This window comes from Oncorhynchus kisutch, linkage group LG14, assembly GCF_002021735.2.
Source record: "Oncorhynchus kisutch isolate 150728-3 linkage group LG14, Okis_V2, whole genome shotgun sequence".
Lineage (NCBI taxonomy): Eukaryota > Metazoa > Chordata > Actinopteri > Salmoniformes > Salmonidae > Oncorhynchus > Oncorhynchus kisutch.
The window spans coordinates 3,941,198-3,960,888 of NC_034187.2; the positions used below are offsets into that span (position 1 = coordinate 3,941,198).

Here is a 19,691-nt window from a genome sequence, read left to right on the forward strand (position 1 = left end):
AGGAGAACATCAGAATGTTCCTAGAGTAGGAGAACATCAGAATGTTCCTAGAGTAGGAGAACATCAGAATGTTCCTAGAGTAGGAGAACATCAGAATGTTCCTAGAGTAGGAGAACATCAGAATGTTCCTAGAGTAGGAGTCAATCAGAATGTTCCTAGAGTAGGAGAACATCAGAATGTTCTTAGAGTAGGAGTCCATCAGAATGTTCCAAGAGTAGGAGAACATCATAATGTTCCTAGAGTAGGAGAACATCAGAATGTTCCTAGAGTAGGAGAACATCAGCATGTTCCTAGAGTAGGAGAACATCAGAATGTTCCTAGAGTAGGAGAACATCAGAATGTTCCTAGAGTAGGAGAACATCAGAATGTTCCTAGAGTAGGAGAACATCAGAATGTTCCTAGAGTAGGAAAACATCAGAATGTTCCTAGAGTAGGAGTCAATCAGAATGTTCCTAGAGTAGGAAAATGAGTATGACCATAGTATGACCATAGAGTTACAGTGTGAGGGATAAATAATGAGCAACGGCTAGTCCTTGATTTGAACCCTTAGAAAAAAGGGTTTTGGTTCCAGGTAGAACCCTTTCGGCTCCATGTAGAACCCTCTGTGGAAAGGGTTCCACCTGGAACATTTACAGTTAACATTTTAGTAATTGATTTAATTCAGCAGACAGATTTTTCACCTACGGCTTGAGGATTCGAACCTGCTACCTTTAGTTTACTGGCCAATGCTCTTAAACACTAGGCAACTTGCCGCCCGAAAGGGTTCTTGCTGGAACCAAAAAGGATTCTTCAAAAGGTTCTCCTGTAGGTTCTCCTATGGGTTATCCTATAGGTTCTCCTATGGGTTCTCCTATAGGTTCTCCTATTGGTTCTCCTATGGGTTATCCTATGGGTTCTCCTATGGGTTCTCCTGTAGGTTCTCCTATGGGTTCTCCTATAGGTTCTCCTATTGGTTCTCCTATGGGTTCTCCTGTAGGTTCTCCTATGGGTTCTCCTATAGGTTCTCCTATGGGTTATCCTATGGGTTCTCCTATGGGTTCTCCTGTAGGTTCTCCTATGGGTTCTCCTATAGGTTCTCCTATTGGTTCTCCTATGGGTTCTCCTGTAGGTTCTCCTATGGGTTCTCCTGTAGGTTCTCCTATAGGTTCTCCTATGGGTTATCCTATAGGTTCTCCTATGGGTTATCCTATAGGTTCTCCTATGGGTTCTCCTATAGGTTCTCCTATGGGTTATCCTATAGGTTCTCCTATGGGTTATCCTATAGGTTCTCCTATGGGTTCTCCTATAGGTTCTCCTATGGGTTATCCTATAGGTTCTCCTATGGGTTATCCTGTAGGTTCTCCTATGGGTTCTCCTATAGGTTCTCCTATGGGTTATCCTATAGGTTCTCCTATGGGTTATCCTGTAGGTTCTCCTATGGGTTCTCCTATAGGTTCTCCTATGGGTTATCCTATAGGTTCTCCTATGGGTTATCCTATGGGGACAGCCAAAGGACCCTTTAATGTTCTAGATAGCATATTTTGTTCTGTAGGTGTGGGTTTGTCTGTGCATACAGAGGCTGACTCAGCAGGATGTCAGTGAAGAGAGAGGGAGAGAGGAAGGGAGAGGGAGGAAGGGAGGGAGGGAGGGAGGGAGGGAGGGAGGGAGGGAGGGAGGGAGGGAGAGAGGAAGGGAGGGAGGGAGGGAGGGAGGGAGGGAGGGAGGGAGGGAGGGAGGGAGGGAGGGAGGGAGGGAGGGAGGAGAGAGAGAGAGGAAGGAAGGAAGGGAGGGAGGGAGGGAGGGAGGGAGGGAGGGAGGGAGGGAGGAAGGAAGGAAGGAAGGAAGGAAGAAAGGAAGGAAGGAAGGAAGGAAGGGAGGGAGGGAGGGAGGGAGGGAGGGAGGGAGGGAGGGAGGGAGGGAGGGAGGGAGGGAGAGAGAGAGAGAGAGAGAGAGGAAGGAAGGGAGAGAGGGAGAGAGAGAGGGAGGGAGAGAGGAAGGAAGGGAGGGAGGGAGAGAGGAAGGAAGGGAGAGAGGGAGAGAGGAAGGAAGGGAGGGAGGGAGTGAGGGAGAGAGGAAGGAAGGGAGGGAGGGAGTGAGGGAGAGAGGAAGGAAGGGAGGAAGGGAGTGAGGGAGAGAGGAAGGAAGGAAGGGAGGGAGGGAGTGAGGGAGAGAGGAAGGGAGAAAGGGAGAGAGGAAGGAAGGGAGGGAGGGAGAGAGGAAGGAAGGGAGGGAGGGAGAGAGGGAGAGAGGAAGGAAGGGAGGGAGGGAGAGAGGGAGGAAGGGATGGGGGAGAGAGGGAGGCAGACTCACCAGGGGGTCAGTGAAGAGTGAGGGAGAGAGGAAGGAAGGGAGGGAGGGAGAGAGGGAGGAAGGGAGGGATGGGGGAGAGAGGGATGCAGACTCACCACGGGGTCAGTGAAGAGTGAGGGAGAGAGGAAGGAAGGGAGGGAGGGAGAGAGGGAGGAAGGGAGGGATGGGGGAGAGAGGGAGGCAGACTCACCAGGGGGTCAGTGAAGAGTGAGGGAGAGAGGAAGGAAGGGAGGGATGGGGGAGAGAGGGAGGCAGACTCACCAGGGGGTCAGTGAAGAGTGAGGGAGAGAGGAAGGAAGGAAGGGGAGGGAGGGAGAGAGGGAGGAAGGGAGGGAGGGATGGGGGAGAGAGGGAGGCAGACTCACCAGGGGGTCAGTGAAGAGTGAGGGAGAGAGGAAGGAAGGAAGGAAGGGAGGGAGGGGAGAGAGGGAGGAAGGGAGGGATGGGGGAGAGAGGGAGGCAGACTCACCAGGGGGTCAGTGAAGAGTGAGGGAGAGAGGAAGGAAGGGAGGGAGGGGGGAGAGAGGGAGGCAGACTCACCAGGGGGTCAGTGAAGAGTGAGTGAGAGAGGAAGGAAGGGAGGGATGGGGGAGAGAGGGAGGCAGACTCAGCAGGGGGTCAGTGAAGAGTGAGGGAGAGAGGAAGGAAGGGAGGGCTGGGGGAGAGAGGGAGGCAGACTCACCAGGGGGTCAGTGAAGAGTGAGGGAGAGAGGAAGGAAGGGAGGGATGGGGGAGAGAGGGAGGCAGACTCACAAGGGGGTCAGTGAAGAGTGAGGGAGAGAGGAAGGAAGGGATGGAGGGAGAGAGGGAGGCAGACTCACCAGGGGGTCAGTGAGGAAGGAGGGAGGGAGGGATGGGGAGAGAGGGAGGCAGACTCACAAGGGGGTCAGTGAAGAGTGAGGGAGAGAGGAAGGAAGGAAGGGATGGAGGGAGAGAGGGAGGCAGACTCACCAGGGGGTCAGTGTGGAAGGAGGGAGGGAGGGATGGGGAGAGAGGGAGGCAGACTCACAAGGGTGTCAGTGAGGAAGGAGGGAGGGATGGGGGAGAGAGGGAGGCAGACTCACCAGGGGGTCAGTGAGGAAGGAGGGAGGGATGGGGGAGAGAGGGATGTGAAAAGGGAGGGAGAGGGCGGTGGAGAAAGGGAGGGAGAGAGGGATGGAGACTCACCGCAGGCTCAGTGAAGAGGGAGAGATAGAAAGATGGAGAGAGAGGGAAGGACACTCACTGGGGTGTCAGTGAAGAGGGAGGAGGGCTCTCCAGAGGAACAGGTAATGAGCAGGTCATCATTCTGCAGCTGGTGAAACAGAGAGACAATACCATGATCATACTGAGAGACATTCACAATATAATATATCATATCAATATCATATTCACAAGGTTTACAATACTATTATATTGATGACAGACAGTTATGACCATAGTGATGACAGACAGTTATGACCGTAGAGATGACAGACAGTTAGACAGTTATGACCATAGTGATGACAGACAGTTATGACCATAAAGATGACAGACAGTTATGACCGTAGAGATGACAGACAGTTAGACAGTTATGACCAGAGTGATGACAGACAGTTATGACCATAAAGATGACAGACAGTTATGACTGTAGTGATGACAGACAGTTAGACAGTTATGACCAGAGTGATGACAGACAGTTATGACCATAGTGATGACAGACAGTTATGACCATAGTGATGACAGACAGTTATGACCATAAAGATGACAGACAGTTAGACCGTTATGACCATAGAAATGACCGACAGTAATGACAGAGATGACAGACAGTTAGACAGTTATGACCATAGAGATGACCGACAGTTATGACCATAAAGATGACAGACAGTTAGACAGTTATGACCAGAGTGATGACAGACAGTTAGACAGTTATGACCATAGTGATGACAGACAGTTATAACCATAAAGAGATGAAAGACAGTTATGACCATAGAGATGAGACAGTTATGACCATAGAGATGACAGACAGTTAGACAGTTATGACCATAGTGTGACCATAAAGATGACAGACAGTTATGACCGTAGAGATGACAGACAGTTATTTATTTTATATATTTTTTTACCTTTATTTAACTAGGCAAGTCAGTTAAGAACAAATTCTAATTTACAATGACGGCCTAGGAACAGTGGGTTAACTGCCTGTTCAGGGGCAGAACGACAGATTTGTACCTTGTCAGCTAGGGGGTTTGAACAGCTAGGGGGTTTGAACTAGTCCAACGCTCTAACCACTAGGCTACGCTGCCGCCCCGTAGTGATGAGACAGTTATGACCATAGAGATGACAGACAGTTAGACATTTATTACTGTAGAGATGACAGATAGTTCTGACCATAGAGATGAGAGACAGTTATGACCATAGCGATGAAAGACAGTTAGACAGTTATGACCATAGTGATGACAGACAGTTATGACCATAAAGATGACAGACAGACCGTTATGACCATAGAGATGACCGACAGTTATGTCCATAGTGATGACAGACAGTTAGACAGTTATGACCATAGTGATGACAGACAGTTATGACCATAAAGATGACAGACAGACAGTTATGGCCATAGAGATGACCGACAGTTATGACCATAGTGATGACAGACAGTTAGACAGTTATGACCATAGAGATGACAGACAGTTAGACATTTATTACTGTAGAGATGACAGATAGTTCTGGCCATAGAGATGACAGACAGTTATGACCATAGAGATGACAGACAGACCGTTATGACCATAGAGATGACCGACAGTTATGACCATAGTGATGACAGACAGTTAGACAGTTATGACCATAGTGATGACAGACAGTTATGACCATAAAGATGACAGACAGTTAGACAGTTATGACCATAGTGATGACAGACAGTTATGACCATAAATATGACAGACAGTTATGACCGTACAGATGACAGACAGTTATGACCATAGAGATGACAGACAGTTAGACAGTTATGACCATAGAGATGACAGACAGTTAGACATTTATTACTGTAGAGATGACAGATAGTTAGACAGTTATGACCATAGAGATGACCGACAGTTATGACCATAGTGATGACAGACAGTTAGACAGTTATGACCATAGTGATGACAGACAGTTATGACCATAAATATGACAGACAGTTATGACCGTACAGATGACAGACAGTTATGACCATAGAGATGACAGACAGTTAGACAGTTATGACCATAGAGATGACAGACAGTTAGACATTTATTACTGTAGAGATGACAGATAGTTCTGACCATAGAGATGAGACAGTTATGACCATAGCGAAGAAAGACAGTTATGACCATAGTGATGACAGACAGTTATGACCATAAAGATGACAGACAGTTAGACCGTTATGACCATAGAGATGACCGACAGTTATGACCATAGTGATGACAGACAGTTAGACAGTTATGACCATAGAGATGACAGACAGTTAGACATTTATTACTGTAGAGATGACAGATAGTTCTGGCCATAGAGATGACAGACAGTTATGACCATAGTGATGACAGACATTAATGACCATAGTGATGACAGACAGTTATGACAGACAGTTATGACCATAGTGATGACAGACAGACAGTTATGACCATAGAAATGACAGACAGTTATGACCATAGTGATGACAGACAGTTAGACAGTTATGACCATAGTGATGACAGACAGTTAGACAGTTATGACCATAGTGATGACAGACAGTTATGACCATAGTGATGACAGACAGACAGTTATGACCATAGAGATGACAGACAGTTATGACCATAGTGATGACAGACAGTTAGACAGTTATGACCATAGTGATGAGACAGTTATGACCATAAAGATAACAGACAGTTATGGCCATAGTGATGACAGACAGTAATGACCAAAGAGATGACAGACAGGTAGACAGTTATGACCATAGTGATGACAGACAGTAATGACCATAGTGATGACATACAGTTAGACAGTTATGACCATAGTGATGACAGACAGTTATGACCATAAAGATGACAGACAGCTAGACAGTTATGACCATAGAGATGACAGACAGTTAGACAGTTATGACCATAGTGATGACAGACAGTTATGACCGTAGAGATGACAGGCTGTTATGACCATAGAGATGACAGACAGCTAGTTATGAGCATAGAGATGACAGACAGTTATGACCATAGTGATGACAGACAGTTATGACCATAGTGATGGCAGACAGACAGTTATGACCATAGAGATGACAGACAGTTATGACCATAGTGATGACAGACAGTTAGACAGTTATGACCATAGTGATGACAGACAGTTAGACAGTTATGACCATAGTGATGACAGACAGTTATGACCATAAAGATGACAGACAGACAGTTATGGCCATAGTGATGACAGACAGTAATGACCAAAGAGATGAAAGACAGTTATGACCATAGTGATGACAGACAGTAATGACCATAGTGATGATAGACAGTTAGACAGTTATGACCATAGTGATGACAGACAGTTAAGGCCATAGAGATGACAGACAGCTAGACAGTTATGACCATAGAGATGACAGACAGTTATGACCATAGAGATGACAGACAGTTATGACCATAGTGATGACATACAGTTAGACAGTTATGACCATAGTGATGACAGACAGTTATGGCCATAGAGATGAGACAGTTATGACCATAAAGATGACGGACAGTTAGACAGTTATGACCATAGTGATGACAGACAGTTATGAACGTAGAGATGACAGACAGTTATGACCATAAAGATGACAGACAGCTAGACAGTTATGACCATAGAGATGACAGACAGTTAGACAGTTATGACCATAGTGATGACAGACAGTTATGACCGTAGAGATGACAGACAGTTATGACCATAGAGATGACAGACAGCTAGTTATGAGCATAGAGATGACAGACAGTTATGACCATAGTGATGACAGACAGTTATGACCATAATGATGGCAGACAGACAGTTATGACCATAGAGATGACAGACAGTTATGACCATAGTGATGACAGTTAGACAGTTATGACCATAGTGATGACAGACAGTTAGACAGTTATGACCATAGTGATGACAGACAGTTATGACCATAAAGATGACAGACAGACAGTTATGGCCATAGTGATGACAGACAGTAATGACCAAAGAGATGAAAGACAGTTATGACCATAGTGATGACAGACAGTAATGACCATAGTGATGATAGACAGTTAGACAGTTATGACCATAGTGATGACAGACAGTTAAGGCCATAGAGATGACAGACAGTTATGACCATAAAGATGACGGACAGTTAGACAGTTATGACCATAGTGATGGCAGACAGTTATGACCATAAAGATGACAGACAGTTAGACAGTTATGACCATAGAGATGACAGACAGTTATGACCAGAGAGATGACAGACAGTTAGGACCATAGTGATGACAGACAGTTAGACAGTTATGACCAGAGAGATGACAAACAGTTAGACATTTATGACCATAGTGATGACAGACAGTTATGACCATAAATATGACAGACAGTTATGACCGTAGAGATGACAGACAGTTATGACCATAGTGATGAGACAGTTATGACCATAGAGATGACAGACAGTTATGACCATAGTGATGACAGACAGTTATGACCATAGTGATGACAGACAGTTATGACCATAAAGATGACAGACAGCTAGACAGTTATGACCATAGAGATGACAGACAGTTATGACCATAGTGATGACAGACAGACAGTTATGACCATAGAGATGACAGACAGTTATGACCATAGTGATGACAGACAGACAGTTATGACCATAGAGATGACAGACAGTTATGACCATAGTGATGAGACAGTTATGACCATAAAGATAACAGACAGACAGTTATGGCCATAGTGATGACAGACAGTAATGACCAAAGAGATGACAGACAGGTAGACAGTTATGACCATAGTGATGACAGACAGTAATGACCATAGTGATGACATACAGTTAGACAGTTATGACCATAGTGATGAGACAGTTATGACCATAAAGATGACAGACAGCTAGACAGTTATGACCATAGAGATGACAGACAGTTAGACAGTTATGACCGTAGAGATGACAGACAGTTATGACCATAGTGATGACAGACAGTTATGACCATAGTGATGGCAGACAGACAGTTATGACCATAGAGATGACAGACAGTTATGACCATAATGATGACAGACAGTTAGACAGTTATGACCATAGTGATGACAGACAGTTATGACCATAAAGATGACAGACAGACAGTTATGGCCATAGTGATGACAGACAGTAATGACCAAAGAGATGAAAGACAGTTATGACCATAGTGATGACAGACAGTAATGACCATAGTGATGACAGACAGTTAGACAGTTATGACCATAGTGATGACAGACAGTTAAGGCCATAGAGATGACAGACAGCTAGACAGTTATGACCATAGAGATGACAGACAGTTATGACCAGAGAGATGACAGACAGTTAGGACCATAGTGATGACAGACAGTAATGACCAAAGAGATGAAAGACAGTTATGACCATAGAGATGACAGAAAGTTAGACAGTTATGACCAGAGAGAAGACAACAGTTAGACATTTATGACCATAGTGATGACAGACAGTTATGACCATAAATATGACAGACAGTTATGACCATAAAGATGACAGACAGCTAGACAGTTATGACCATAGAGATGACAGACAGTTATGACCATAGTGATGACAGACAGTTATGACCAGAGAGATGACAGACAGTTATGACCATAAAGATAACAGGCAGACAGTTATGGCCATAGTGATGACAGACAGTAATGACCATAGAGATGACAGACAGTTAGACAGTTATGACCATAGTGATGACAGACAGTTAGACAGTTATGACCATAGTGATGACAGACAGTTATGACCATAAAGATGACAGACAGACAGTTATGGCCATAGTGATGACAGACAGTATTGACCAAAGAGATGAAAGACAGTTACGACCATAGTGATGACAGACAGTAATGACCATAGTGATGACAGACAGTTAGACAGTTATGACCATAGTGATGACAGACAGTAATGACCAAAGAGATGAAAGACAGTTACGACCATAGTGATGACAGACAGTAATGACCATAGTGATGACAGACAGTTAGACAGTTATGACCATAGTGATGACAAACAGTTAAGGCCATAGAGATGAAAGACAGTTACGACCATAGTGATGACAGACAGTAATGACCATAAAGATGACGGACAGTTAGACAGTTATGACCATATTGATGGCAGACAGTTACGACCATAAAGATGACAGACAGCTAGACAGTTATGACCATAGAGATGACAGACAGTTATGACCAGAGAGATGACAGACAGTTAGGACCATAGTGATGACAGACAGACAGTAATGACCAAAGAGATGAAAGACAGTTATGACCATAGAGATGACAGACAGTTAGACAGTTATGACCAGAGAGATGACAGACAGTTAGACATTTATGACCATAGTGATGACAGACAGTTATGACCATAAATATGACAGACAGTTATGACCGTAGAGATGACAGACAGTTATGACCATAGTGATGAGACGGTTATGACCATAGTGATGACAGACAGTTATGACCATAGTGATGACAGACAGTTATGACCATAGTGATGGCAGACAGTTATGACCATAAAGATGACAGACAGCTAGACAGTTATGACCATAGAGATGACAGACAGTTATGACCATAGTGATGACAGACAGTTAGACAGTTATGACCATAGTGATGACAGACAGTTATGACCATAAATATGACAGACAGTTATGACCGTAGAGATGACAGACAGTTATGACCATAGAGATGACAGACAGTTAGACAGTTATGACCATAGTGATGACAGACAGTTATGACCATAAATATGACAGACAGTTATGACCATAGAGATGACAGACAGTTAGACATTTATTACTGTAGAGATGACAGATAGTTCTGACCATAGAGATGACAGACAGTTCTGACCATAGAGATGACAGACAGTTCTGACCATAGAGATGACAGACAGACAGTTCTGACCATAGAGATGACAGACAGACAGTTCTGACCATAGAGATGACAGACAGACAGTTCTGACCATAGAGATGACAGACAGACAGTTCTGACCATAGAGATGACAGACAGACAGTTCTGACCATAGAGATGACAGACAGACAGACAGTTCTGACCATAGAGATCCTACTGAGCTAGTATTCTGATTGCTATTTTCTCTGGTTCTCTGTGACAACAACAGTTGTCTTTTCATCGTTCTTGTCACCATAAACAACACCTACAGCTATTTATTAATCAATAATACATTTGGCATTGTCTCTCTGAGATACGTGTTCTGATTGATGCTGGATAATAAGATAAATCATTACCTCGTTTGTTCCATGAAGGAAGTTATTTAAGGCTTGGGGATCACTGAAGGAGAAATAGAACAGGGTTAAATATAGCTCTTAGAACAGGACTGGCTGATTTAAACATGTTATCTCAGACCAATATCATATGCCATTTCTATATTGCTTTTTGCAGAAAGATCTTGTCAGCAACGCTCACCACAAAACATCAAGCAGACAGGTTCCGTCTTCATTCTCCATGTCAACTGAAGGAGAGGAGGAGGAGGAGGAGGAGGAGGAGGAGGAGGAGGACGAGAAAGTCACATCACATAGTTCTCTCTCTCGTTCTAGATGCATCTTCAGCACCTGGTGACATTGAGATGTTTTGAAGTAGCCACAGCATCGGAGCACACCTCATCATTCGGTAGAAAAAATGATACTTCGAAAGTGGTTGCTGAGAAAACTTTATTCAATATCAAGAGAAAGATTTTATTGCACATTATGGAAGGGGGGAAGGGCAGGCTGGGTAGTTACTACAATGGATAATGTGATAGTGACAGGCACGTCACCTGCAGGAACATCCGTGGTGGCTTTGACGGAAGCAGGTAAATAGGCTGAAGGGAAAAACAGCTAATATCTACGCAGACTCGAGGTATGCTTTCGGAGTTACCCAGGATTTTGAATAAATATGGGAAAACAGAGGATTCATGACATCACTGGGAGCTCATGTGAAGAATGGTACTAGAGGTGACGACTCTACTGAATGCTTTCCAGTTACCTGGACGAGTTGCAATTTTTTGAAAGTGAAAGCACATGGGGAAAATCTTTACAGACGAGAGTAAAGGTGATGACCTGGCTGACAGAGCTGCCAAGGCGGCTGCCAAGAGAACAACTCTGTCACCTAAACATGGTTAGGAGATGCACCTTGGATACATTACAATACATTATAGACATGTAAAGCGATCAAGGCACAAGGCGAGACCCAAATGCAGACACAGGAGGCAGATGTTTGGAGTCTTACATTGTTTATTAATCCAAAAGCGTAGACAAGAGAACGGTCGTGGACAGACTAAAAAGGTCAAAACCAGGAGTCCAGGAGGTACAGAGTGGCAGATAGGCTCGAGGTCAAGGCAGGCAGAATGGTCAGGCAGGCGGGTACAAAGTCCAGAAACAGGCAAGGGTCAAAACCAGGAGGACTAGAAAAAGGAGAATGCGAAACATCAGGAGAACGGGGAAAAACCGCTGGTTGACTTGGAAACATACCAGACGAACTGGCACAGAGAGACAGGAAACACAGGGATAAATACACTGGTACAGAGAGACAGGAAACACAGGGATAAATACACTGGTACAGAGAGACAGGAAACACAGGGATAAATACACTGGCACAGAGACAGGAAACACAGAGATAAATACACTGGCACAGAGAGACAGGAAACACAGATAAATACACTGGTACAGAGAGACAGGAAACACAGGGATAAATACACTGGCACAGAGACAGGAAACACAGAGATAAATACACTGGCACAGAGAGACAGGAAACACAGATAAATACACTGGTACAGAGAGACAGGAAACACAGCGATAAATACACTGGCACAGAGAGACAGGAAACACAGGGATAAATACACTGGTACAGAGAGACAGGAAACACAGGGATAAATACACTGGTACAGAGAGACAGGAAACACAGGGATAAATACACTGGTACAGAGAGACAGGAAACACAGGGATAAATACACTGGTACAGAGAGACAGGAAACACAGGGATAAATACACTGGTACAGAGAGACAGGAAACACAGGGATAAATACACTGGCACAGAGAGACAGGAAACACAGGGATAAATACACTGGGGAAAATAAGCAACACCTGGAGGGGGTGGACACAATCACAAGGACAGGTGAAACAGATCAGGGTGTGACAAAAACAGTGGACCAAAAGATGAAGTGTAGGAATGGATGACTGCAGGGACTCCATCAAGAAGGTGTGTGGAAATACAACCGGGAGATGTGTAGCGCCAAATGCACTCCTACCCTACTTGGTGACACAGATCCACTCTTTGGAACACTTTGGTGTGGACAAGATAGTTTATCGATTTTGTGGGCAAATGGTGGAATCCTGGTGTGTGGCAAGAGGCTGAAGCTGTTGTGAGGAATTGCAACATGTGTATGGAAAACAACACCAAGGGACAAGTGAAAGTACAGATGAGCCCCACCAGGACCCATCAGACATCTACAGCACGCTGCTCAAATGTAAAGGACAGGAAGATGTGCTGGTCGTTTGTCGATCGTTTCTCACGATGGGTTGAAGCCCTACTACGAAAGGAACTGCACAACTCACAGCTAAAATTCTGATTCCAGAAATCATTCCCAGATGGCGATTTCCGGAACAATTCGATTTCCGGAACAAGGCACTCATTACACAGGAAAAGTGTATCAGGATGTAGCTCGTCTTCTGAACATAAGACTGGCAACTACACTGCCCTTTACCATCCTCAACCGAGTGGACAGGTAGAACACACAAATAGAGTACTGAAAGAGAGACTTTGAAATATTCATCAAAGAAGGGATAGCGTGGTCAGATGCATTGCCTACAGTATTATGTAGTACACAGGCAAATCAGAACAAACCAACAGGGTTGAGTCTGTTTGAGGTCGTCACAGGTCGACCCATGTCACTACCAGGCACGTCAGATTTGAGAAAAGCAGACATACATTTTATGAGTTACACAATTCTTAACCTGTTTGGGAAAGAGGGCAGTATTTTCACATCCGGATGAAAATTTCATTTCGAGTTCATTGTGTTTTCAATTGGTTTTCAATGGGAATCTAGATGTCTGAGGCATCTGGTTGCAGTTCCTATGGCTTCCATTAGATGTCAACAGTCTTTCAAAATTGGTTGATGTTTTTCTTTTGAGTAATGAAGAAGTAGCCCTTTCCTTTCTGAGTGTCGAGCCAAGTGGACTGTTTTGTTTGGGGCGCCCGACCTGGAACTCGCTCCACTTTCATTTTATCCGCTATTGAACACAGTATTTTCTGTCTTAAATTTTATTGATTATTTATGTATTAAAATACCTAAAGTTGGATTAGGAAAGTTGCTTGAAATGTTTGGACCAAGTTTACAGGTAACTTATTAGATCATTTGTAGTCATGTTGGGCGAGTTGGAACCTGTGTTTTTCTGGATCAAACGCGCCAAATAAATGTATATTTTGGGGATATAATGACGGAATTTATCGCACAAAAGGACCATTTGAGATGTTTATGGGACATATTGGAGTGCCAACAGAAGAAGATCTTCAAAGGTAAGGCATGAATTATATCGTTATTTCTGAGTTTTGTGTTGCGCCTGGCGGGTTGAAATATGATTGTCATGTGTTTGTTTGATGGGGTGCTGTCCTCAGATAATCACATGGTCTGCTTTCGCCGTAAAGCCTTTTTGAAATCTGACACGGTGGCTGGATTAACAAGAAGTTAAGCTTAATTTTGATTTATTTATTATTTATTATTTCTGCAATTTCACTGGATGTTCCGCTAGAGGAACTGTTGAATATAACTTTCTAATGCAGTAGGAGAAACCATAGTCAGACAAGTAAAAGAGGCCGAGGGGAATAACTCCAGAGGGGGGGGACATGACGTAGTACCAGGACCGTGGGTGATGGTTAAAAAAAATAATAATGTAACAGAGACATTATGGCCAAAATGGGAAGGTCCTTTATCAAGTTTTGTTCATAATGAGGTCAGCAGTAAAAGTCCAGGGAAAATCACGATGGATACATGTCACTCATCGCAAGGTTGTCCATTTCGATGACAAAGCGGAGCCTGGAGAATAGAGAACTGATTGATTAGCAATCGAGGGTCAATCTCAGGTGAAGAAGCATGGTAAAGATGATCAGAACCTGATAAGCTTCTATGTTGTATACCACAGTCGTCATATTAGGTTTATCTATACTCCCGGTCAAAAGTTTTAGAACACCTACTCATTCAAGGGGTTTCTTTATTTTTACTATTTTCTACGTTGTAGAATAATAGTTAAGGCATCAACGCTATGAAATAACACACATGGAATCATGTAGCAACCAAAGAAGTCTTAAACAAATCTAAATATATTTTATATTTGAGATCCTTCATATAGCCACCCTTTGCCTTGATAACAGCTTTGCACACTCTTGGCATTCTCTCAACCAGCTTCACCTGGAATGCTTTTCCAACAGTCCTGAAGGAGTTCCCACATATGCTGAGCACTTGTTGGCTGCTTTTACTTCACTCTGCTGTCCGACTCATCCCAAAACATCTCAATTTGGTTGAGGTCGGGGGAATGTGGAGGCCAGGTCCTCTGATGTAGCACTCAATCACTCTCCTTCTTGGCCAAATAGCCCTTACACAGCTTGGAGGTGTGTTGGGTCATTGTCATGTTGAAAAACAAATGATAGTCCCACTAAGCCCAAACCAGATGGGATGGCGCAACGTTGCAGAATGCTGTGGTAGCCATGCTGGTTAAGTGTGCCTTGATTTCTAAATTAATCACAGACAGTGTCATCAGCAAAGCAGCCCAACACCATCACACCTCTTCCTCCATGCTTCACGGTGGGAAATACACCATGCGGAGATCATTGGTTCACCCCCACCGCATCTCACAAAGACATGGCAGTTGGAACCAAAAATCTCCAATTTGGACAGATTTCCACCGGTCTAATGTCCATTGCTTTTGTTTCTGGGCCAAAGCAAGTCTCTTCTTCTTATTGGTGGCCTTTTGTAGTGGTTTCTTTGCAGCAATTTGACAACAAAGGCCTGATTCACACAGTCTCCTCTGAACAGTTGATGTTGAGATGTGTCTGTTACTTGAACTCTGAAGCATTTATTTGGGCTGCAATTTCTGAGGCTGGTAACTCTAATGAATTTATCCTCTACAGCAGAGGTAACTCTGGGTCTTCCATTCCTGTGGCGGTCCTCATGAGAGCCAGTTTCATCATAGCGCTTGATGGTTTTGGCGACTGCACTTGAAGGATTTTTCAAAGTTCTTGAAATGTTCCGGATTGACTGACCTTCATGTCTTAAAGTAATGATGGACTGTCATTTCTCTTTGCTTATTTGAGCTGTTCTTGCCATAATATGGACTTGGCCTATCTCCCCCCCCCCACCACCACCTTGTCACAACACAACTGATTGGCTCAAATGCATTAAGAGGAAATAAATTCCACAAATGAACTTTTAACAAGACACACCTGTTAATTGAAATGCTTTCCAAGTGACTACCTCATGAAGCTTGTTGAGAGAATGCCAAGAGTGTGCAAAGCTGTCATCAAGGCAAAGGGTGGCTATTTGAAGAATCACAAATATAAAATATATTTAGATTTAACACTTTTTTGGTTACTACATTATTCCATATGTGTTATGTCATAGTTTTGAAGTCTTTCTACAATGTAGAAAGTAGTCAAAATAAAGAAAAACCCTGGAATGAGTGTTTCCAAACTTTTGACTGGTACTGTATATATCTGGTGTGAAGGGCAACCCATACCCTTCCTCCTTCAGTGGTTTAACAGAGTGAAACATGCTATATATCTGGTGTGAAGGGCAACCCATACCCTTCCTCCTTCAGTGGTTTAACAGAGTGAAACATGCTATATATCTGGTGTGAAGGGCAACCCATACCCTTCCTCCTTCAGTGGTTTAACAGAGTGAAACATGCTATATATCTGGTGTGAAGGGCAACCCATACCCTTCCTCCTTCAGTGGTTTAACAGAGTGAAACATGCTATATATCTGGTGTGAAGGGCAACCCATACCCTTCCTCCTTCAGTGGTTTAACAGAGTGAAACATGCTATATATCTGGTGTGAAGGGCAACCCATACCCTTCCTCCTTCAGTGGTTTAACAGAGTGAAACATGCTATATATCTGGTGTGAAGGGCAACCCATACCCTTCCTCCTTCAGTGGTTTAACAGAGTGAAACATGCTATATATCTGGTGTGAAGGGCAACCCATACCCTTCCTCCTTCAGTGGTTTAACAGAGTAATTTTGCACGCCCAATTTTTCAGTTTTTGATTTGTTAAAAAAGTTTGAAATATCCAATAAATGTCGTTCCACTTCAGGATTGTGTCCCACTTGTTGTTGATTCTTCACAAAAAAATACAGTTTTATATCTTTATGTTTGAAGCCTGAAATGTGGCAAAAGGTCGCAAAGTTCAAGGGGGCCGAATACTTTCGCAAGGCACTGTATCTGGTGTGAAGAGCACCAGATACGTTGACACCCTCTTTGTTTTTACACTCCTGCTACTCACTGTTTATCTATGTATAGTCACTTTACCCCTACCTACATGTACAAATTACCACAACTAACCTGTACCCCCACATATTGACTCGGTACTCGGTACCCCCTGTATATAGCCTTATTATTGTTGTTTTATAGTTTGTTTTTATTACATTTTTTTACTTTAGTTTATTTAGTAAATATTTTCTCAACTTTATTTATTGAACTGCATTGTTGGTTAAGGGCTTGTAAAGTAAGCATTTCACGTCTGTTGTACACGTCTGGTGCATGTAACAAATCAAATTTGATTTGATATTTCAGTGGTTTAAAGAGTGAAACATACTATATATCTGGTGTGAAGGGCACCCCATACACTTCCTCCTTCAGTGGTTTAACAGAGTGAAACATAATATATATCTGGTGTGAAGGGCACCCCATTACCCTTCGTCCTTCAGTGGTTTAACAGAGTGAAACATACTATATATCTGGTGTGAAGGGCACCCCATACACTTCCTCCTTCAGTGGTTTAACAGAGTGAAACATGCTATATATCTGGTGTGAAGGGCACGGATGGATTCAGACCTACTTCATATGCTGGAGGCCCCATACAGAGGTGTCACGCTGAGTTCTCCTGGGGGGCCTCATGGGAACCTCTGCCTTGGGTTTGAGGATTCAGAAGCTCCAGAGGCTCCAGGGGATTAGAGGCTGTCAGCAAAACGGTGCCCAGTTGAGGAGGCAGGACTGTGGGGCAGGTCCTCGGTCTGACGGGGCATCACTGTATCTCACAACGGAGTGGACTAAGGCAGGTCCTAAGGGCACAACATGGCCACGTTGAGGGGTTATTTAAGGTTACTACTAAAGTCTTACAGCACCAGTCCTCTGCTTTAAACCCATGTCTGTTACCCACAACAGTCTGGGCTTAGTCCTCTCGGGACATCTCTCGTAATGAATCTGTCATTTGGTTACTGTATTCTATAGAAATGACAGCAACCAACTATATTATGTGTGTCGCTTGGATTCTTATTTGCATCCAAAATATTTGTGTTTTTATTTTATTTAACTAGGCAAGTCAGTTAAGAACAAATTCTTATTTACAATGACGACCTAGCCTGGCCAAACCCCGGACGACTCAGGGCCAATTGTGCGCCGCCCTATGGGACTCCCAATTACGTCCGGTTGTGATACAGCCTGGAATCGAACCAGGGTCTGTAGTGACGCATCTAGCACTGAGATGCAGTGCCTTAGACCGCTGATCTACTCGGGAGCTCCAACACATTGCTGTGTTGTATGATGTATGTGTGATACATTACAGCCCAGTACAACAGATGTGTAGGGTGATTGCAGACATGTATGGGTGTCCATTAGACCATATCAATGACATGTAGAAACCGTAACCACACAATAACAGGCAATATCAATGGCATGTAGAAATAATAACCACACAATAACAGGCAATATCAATGGCATGTAGAAACAGTAACCACACAATAACAGGCAATATCAATGGCATGTAGAAACAGTAACCACACAATAACAGGCAATATCAATGTCATGTAGAAACAGTAACCACACAATAACAGGCAATATCAATGGCATTGAACATCCTCTTTTATGTTGTGGGAAATGGTTCATATGATTCTGTTTATATGCCATTTTCCTATGTTATGGGCTTTAAAATGTAGGTGAGAAAAATAGTATCCTATTTGATTAGGATTATTAGGATTATTATGGTGGAGATGGGTACCCCCAAAACACCCCCTCCCTTTAAGCGAGCAGTCTTGAGAAGCGAGTGCGAATGAACCCACAACACATTGTAACAACATTAGGCTACTCGCTCCATTTCCTACCCCTCTCGCTCAATTTCCAGGGGAGGTCCCTTAAAATAGACCGACCTCCTCCACCGATCTGTCATATTTTTTTTTGTTTACAACCACAACACACACACACACACCCGCCGCGGTAAACGGTAAACGTTACCGCAGCGAGCATTGAATTAAAAACGACCGACCTCGAACCATCCCGCACAATTTAAACGTTGATCTATATATGTCTTAAATAATACAGTGGTGTTTTTGTCGTTATATTTTGCATAGGCTATACACTGTACATTTGGGGGTGAGAGTTGGATCTCACATCTAAAATAATGTACAGATAGTTGCTATGGATGGTGGTGATGCTTATTTATTTCGAGAGGTGAGAGAGAGGAGGGGGGGGGGGGGACAGCGGAAAACAACAAAGGATGCTGTGTAAATATAGCTACAGACTCCTTCGTCCACAGTCTCCTTCTGCCATTAGAGAAAATTCCCGCAATTCAACTTAGAAAAAAAAAACTCACCCTTTTCTTCTTTTGTGGTTTTATTGTCCTGTCAGCAAGGCGGGCCTCTGCGCCATCGATTCTCTCTCAGTGGTCTTTTGAGATGCTAAGAGGAGGGGTGGGACTGGGGTGGGTGCGCGAAACAAGAGTGAGAGAGAGAGCCGACCAGAACACAAAAGGTAGAAAACAGTAGAAGGCAGCAATGTGGCCCAGCTGCCGCTACGTCCTTCAGTGGTGAAGAAGAGATGTGGCCCAGCTGCCGCTACGTCCTTCACTGGTGAAGAAGAGATGGGAATGCTGCATGTTCTCTCTCTCTTGTGTGCTCCTGTCATCATGCGGACGTTCTACAAACGCTACTTTAAATATCCCAGCTCTCTTGGATCATTTTCGGAGCTATTTCATTATGCATGTATGAGGACTACGGAAAGCCAATGGAAAGACCTGTCCTCTAAAGATCTGACTTGCCCAGTTTAATAAAGGTTAAATAAATACAAAATATAATTTTCATAGA

At 43.7% G+C, this 19,691-nt stretch overlaps 1 protein-coding gene across 2 annotated transcripts in view; it reads right to left on the reverse strand.

The window, feature by feature from the left end:
* LOC109904623 (BRD4-interacting chromatin-remodeling complex-associated protein) overlaps positions 1 to 19,588 on the reverse strand; it is a 43,124-nt gene extending 23,536 nt beyond the window's left edge. The window contains exons 1-5 of one of the 2 annotated variants that reach the window (XM_031787659.1): positions 19,202 to 19,588; positions 17,453 to 17,675; positions 10,834 to 10,979; positions 10,656 to 10,698; positions 3,515 to 3,583 (exon numbers count right to left, since the gene is read on the reverse strand). In XM_031787659.1, coding sequence (XP_031643519.1) covers positions 3,515 to 3,583; positions 10,656 to 10,698; positions 10,834 to 10,979; positions 17,453 to 17,473 — 279 coding nt within the window. In that variant the 5' untranslated portion in view covers positions 17,474 to 17,675; positions 19,202 to 19,588. The remainder of the gene's footprint in view (positions 1 to 3,514; positions 3,584 to 10,655; positions 10,699 to 10,833; positions 10,980 to 17,452; positions 17,676 to 19,201) is intronic. The other variant, XM_031787660.1, reaches the window with a different exon arrangement.
* Between the last annotated feature and the right edge of the window lie 103 nt (positions 19,589 to 19,691).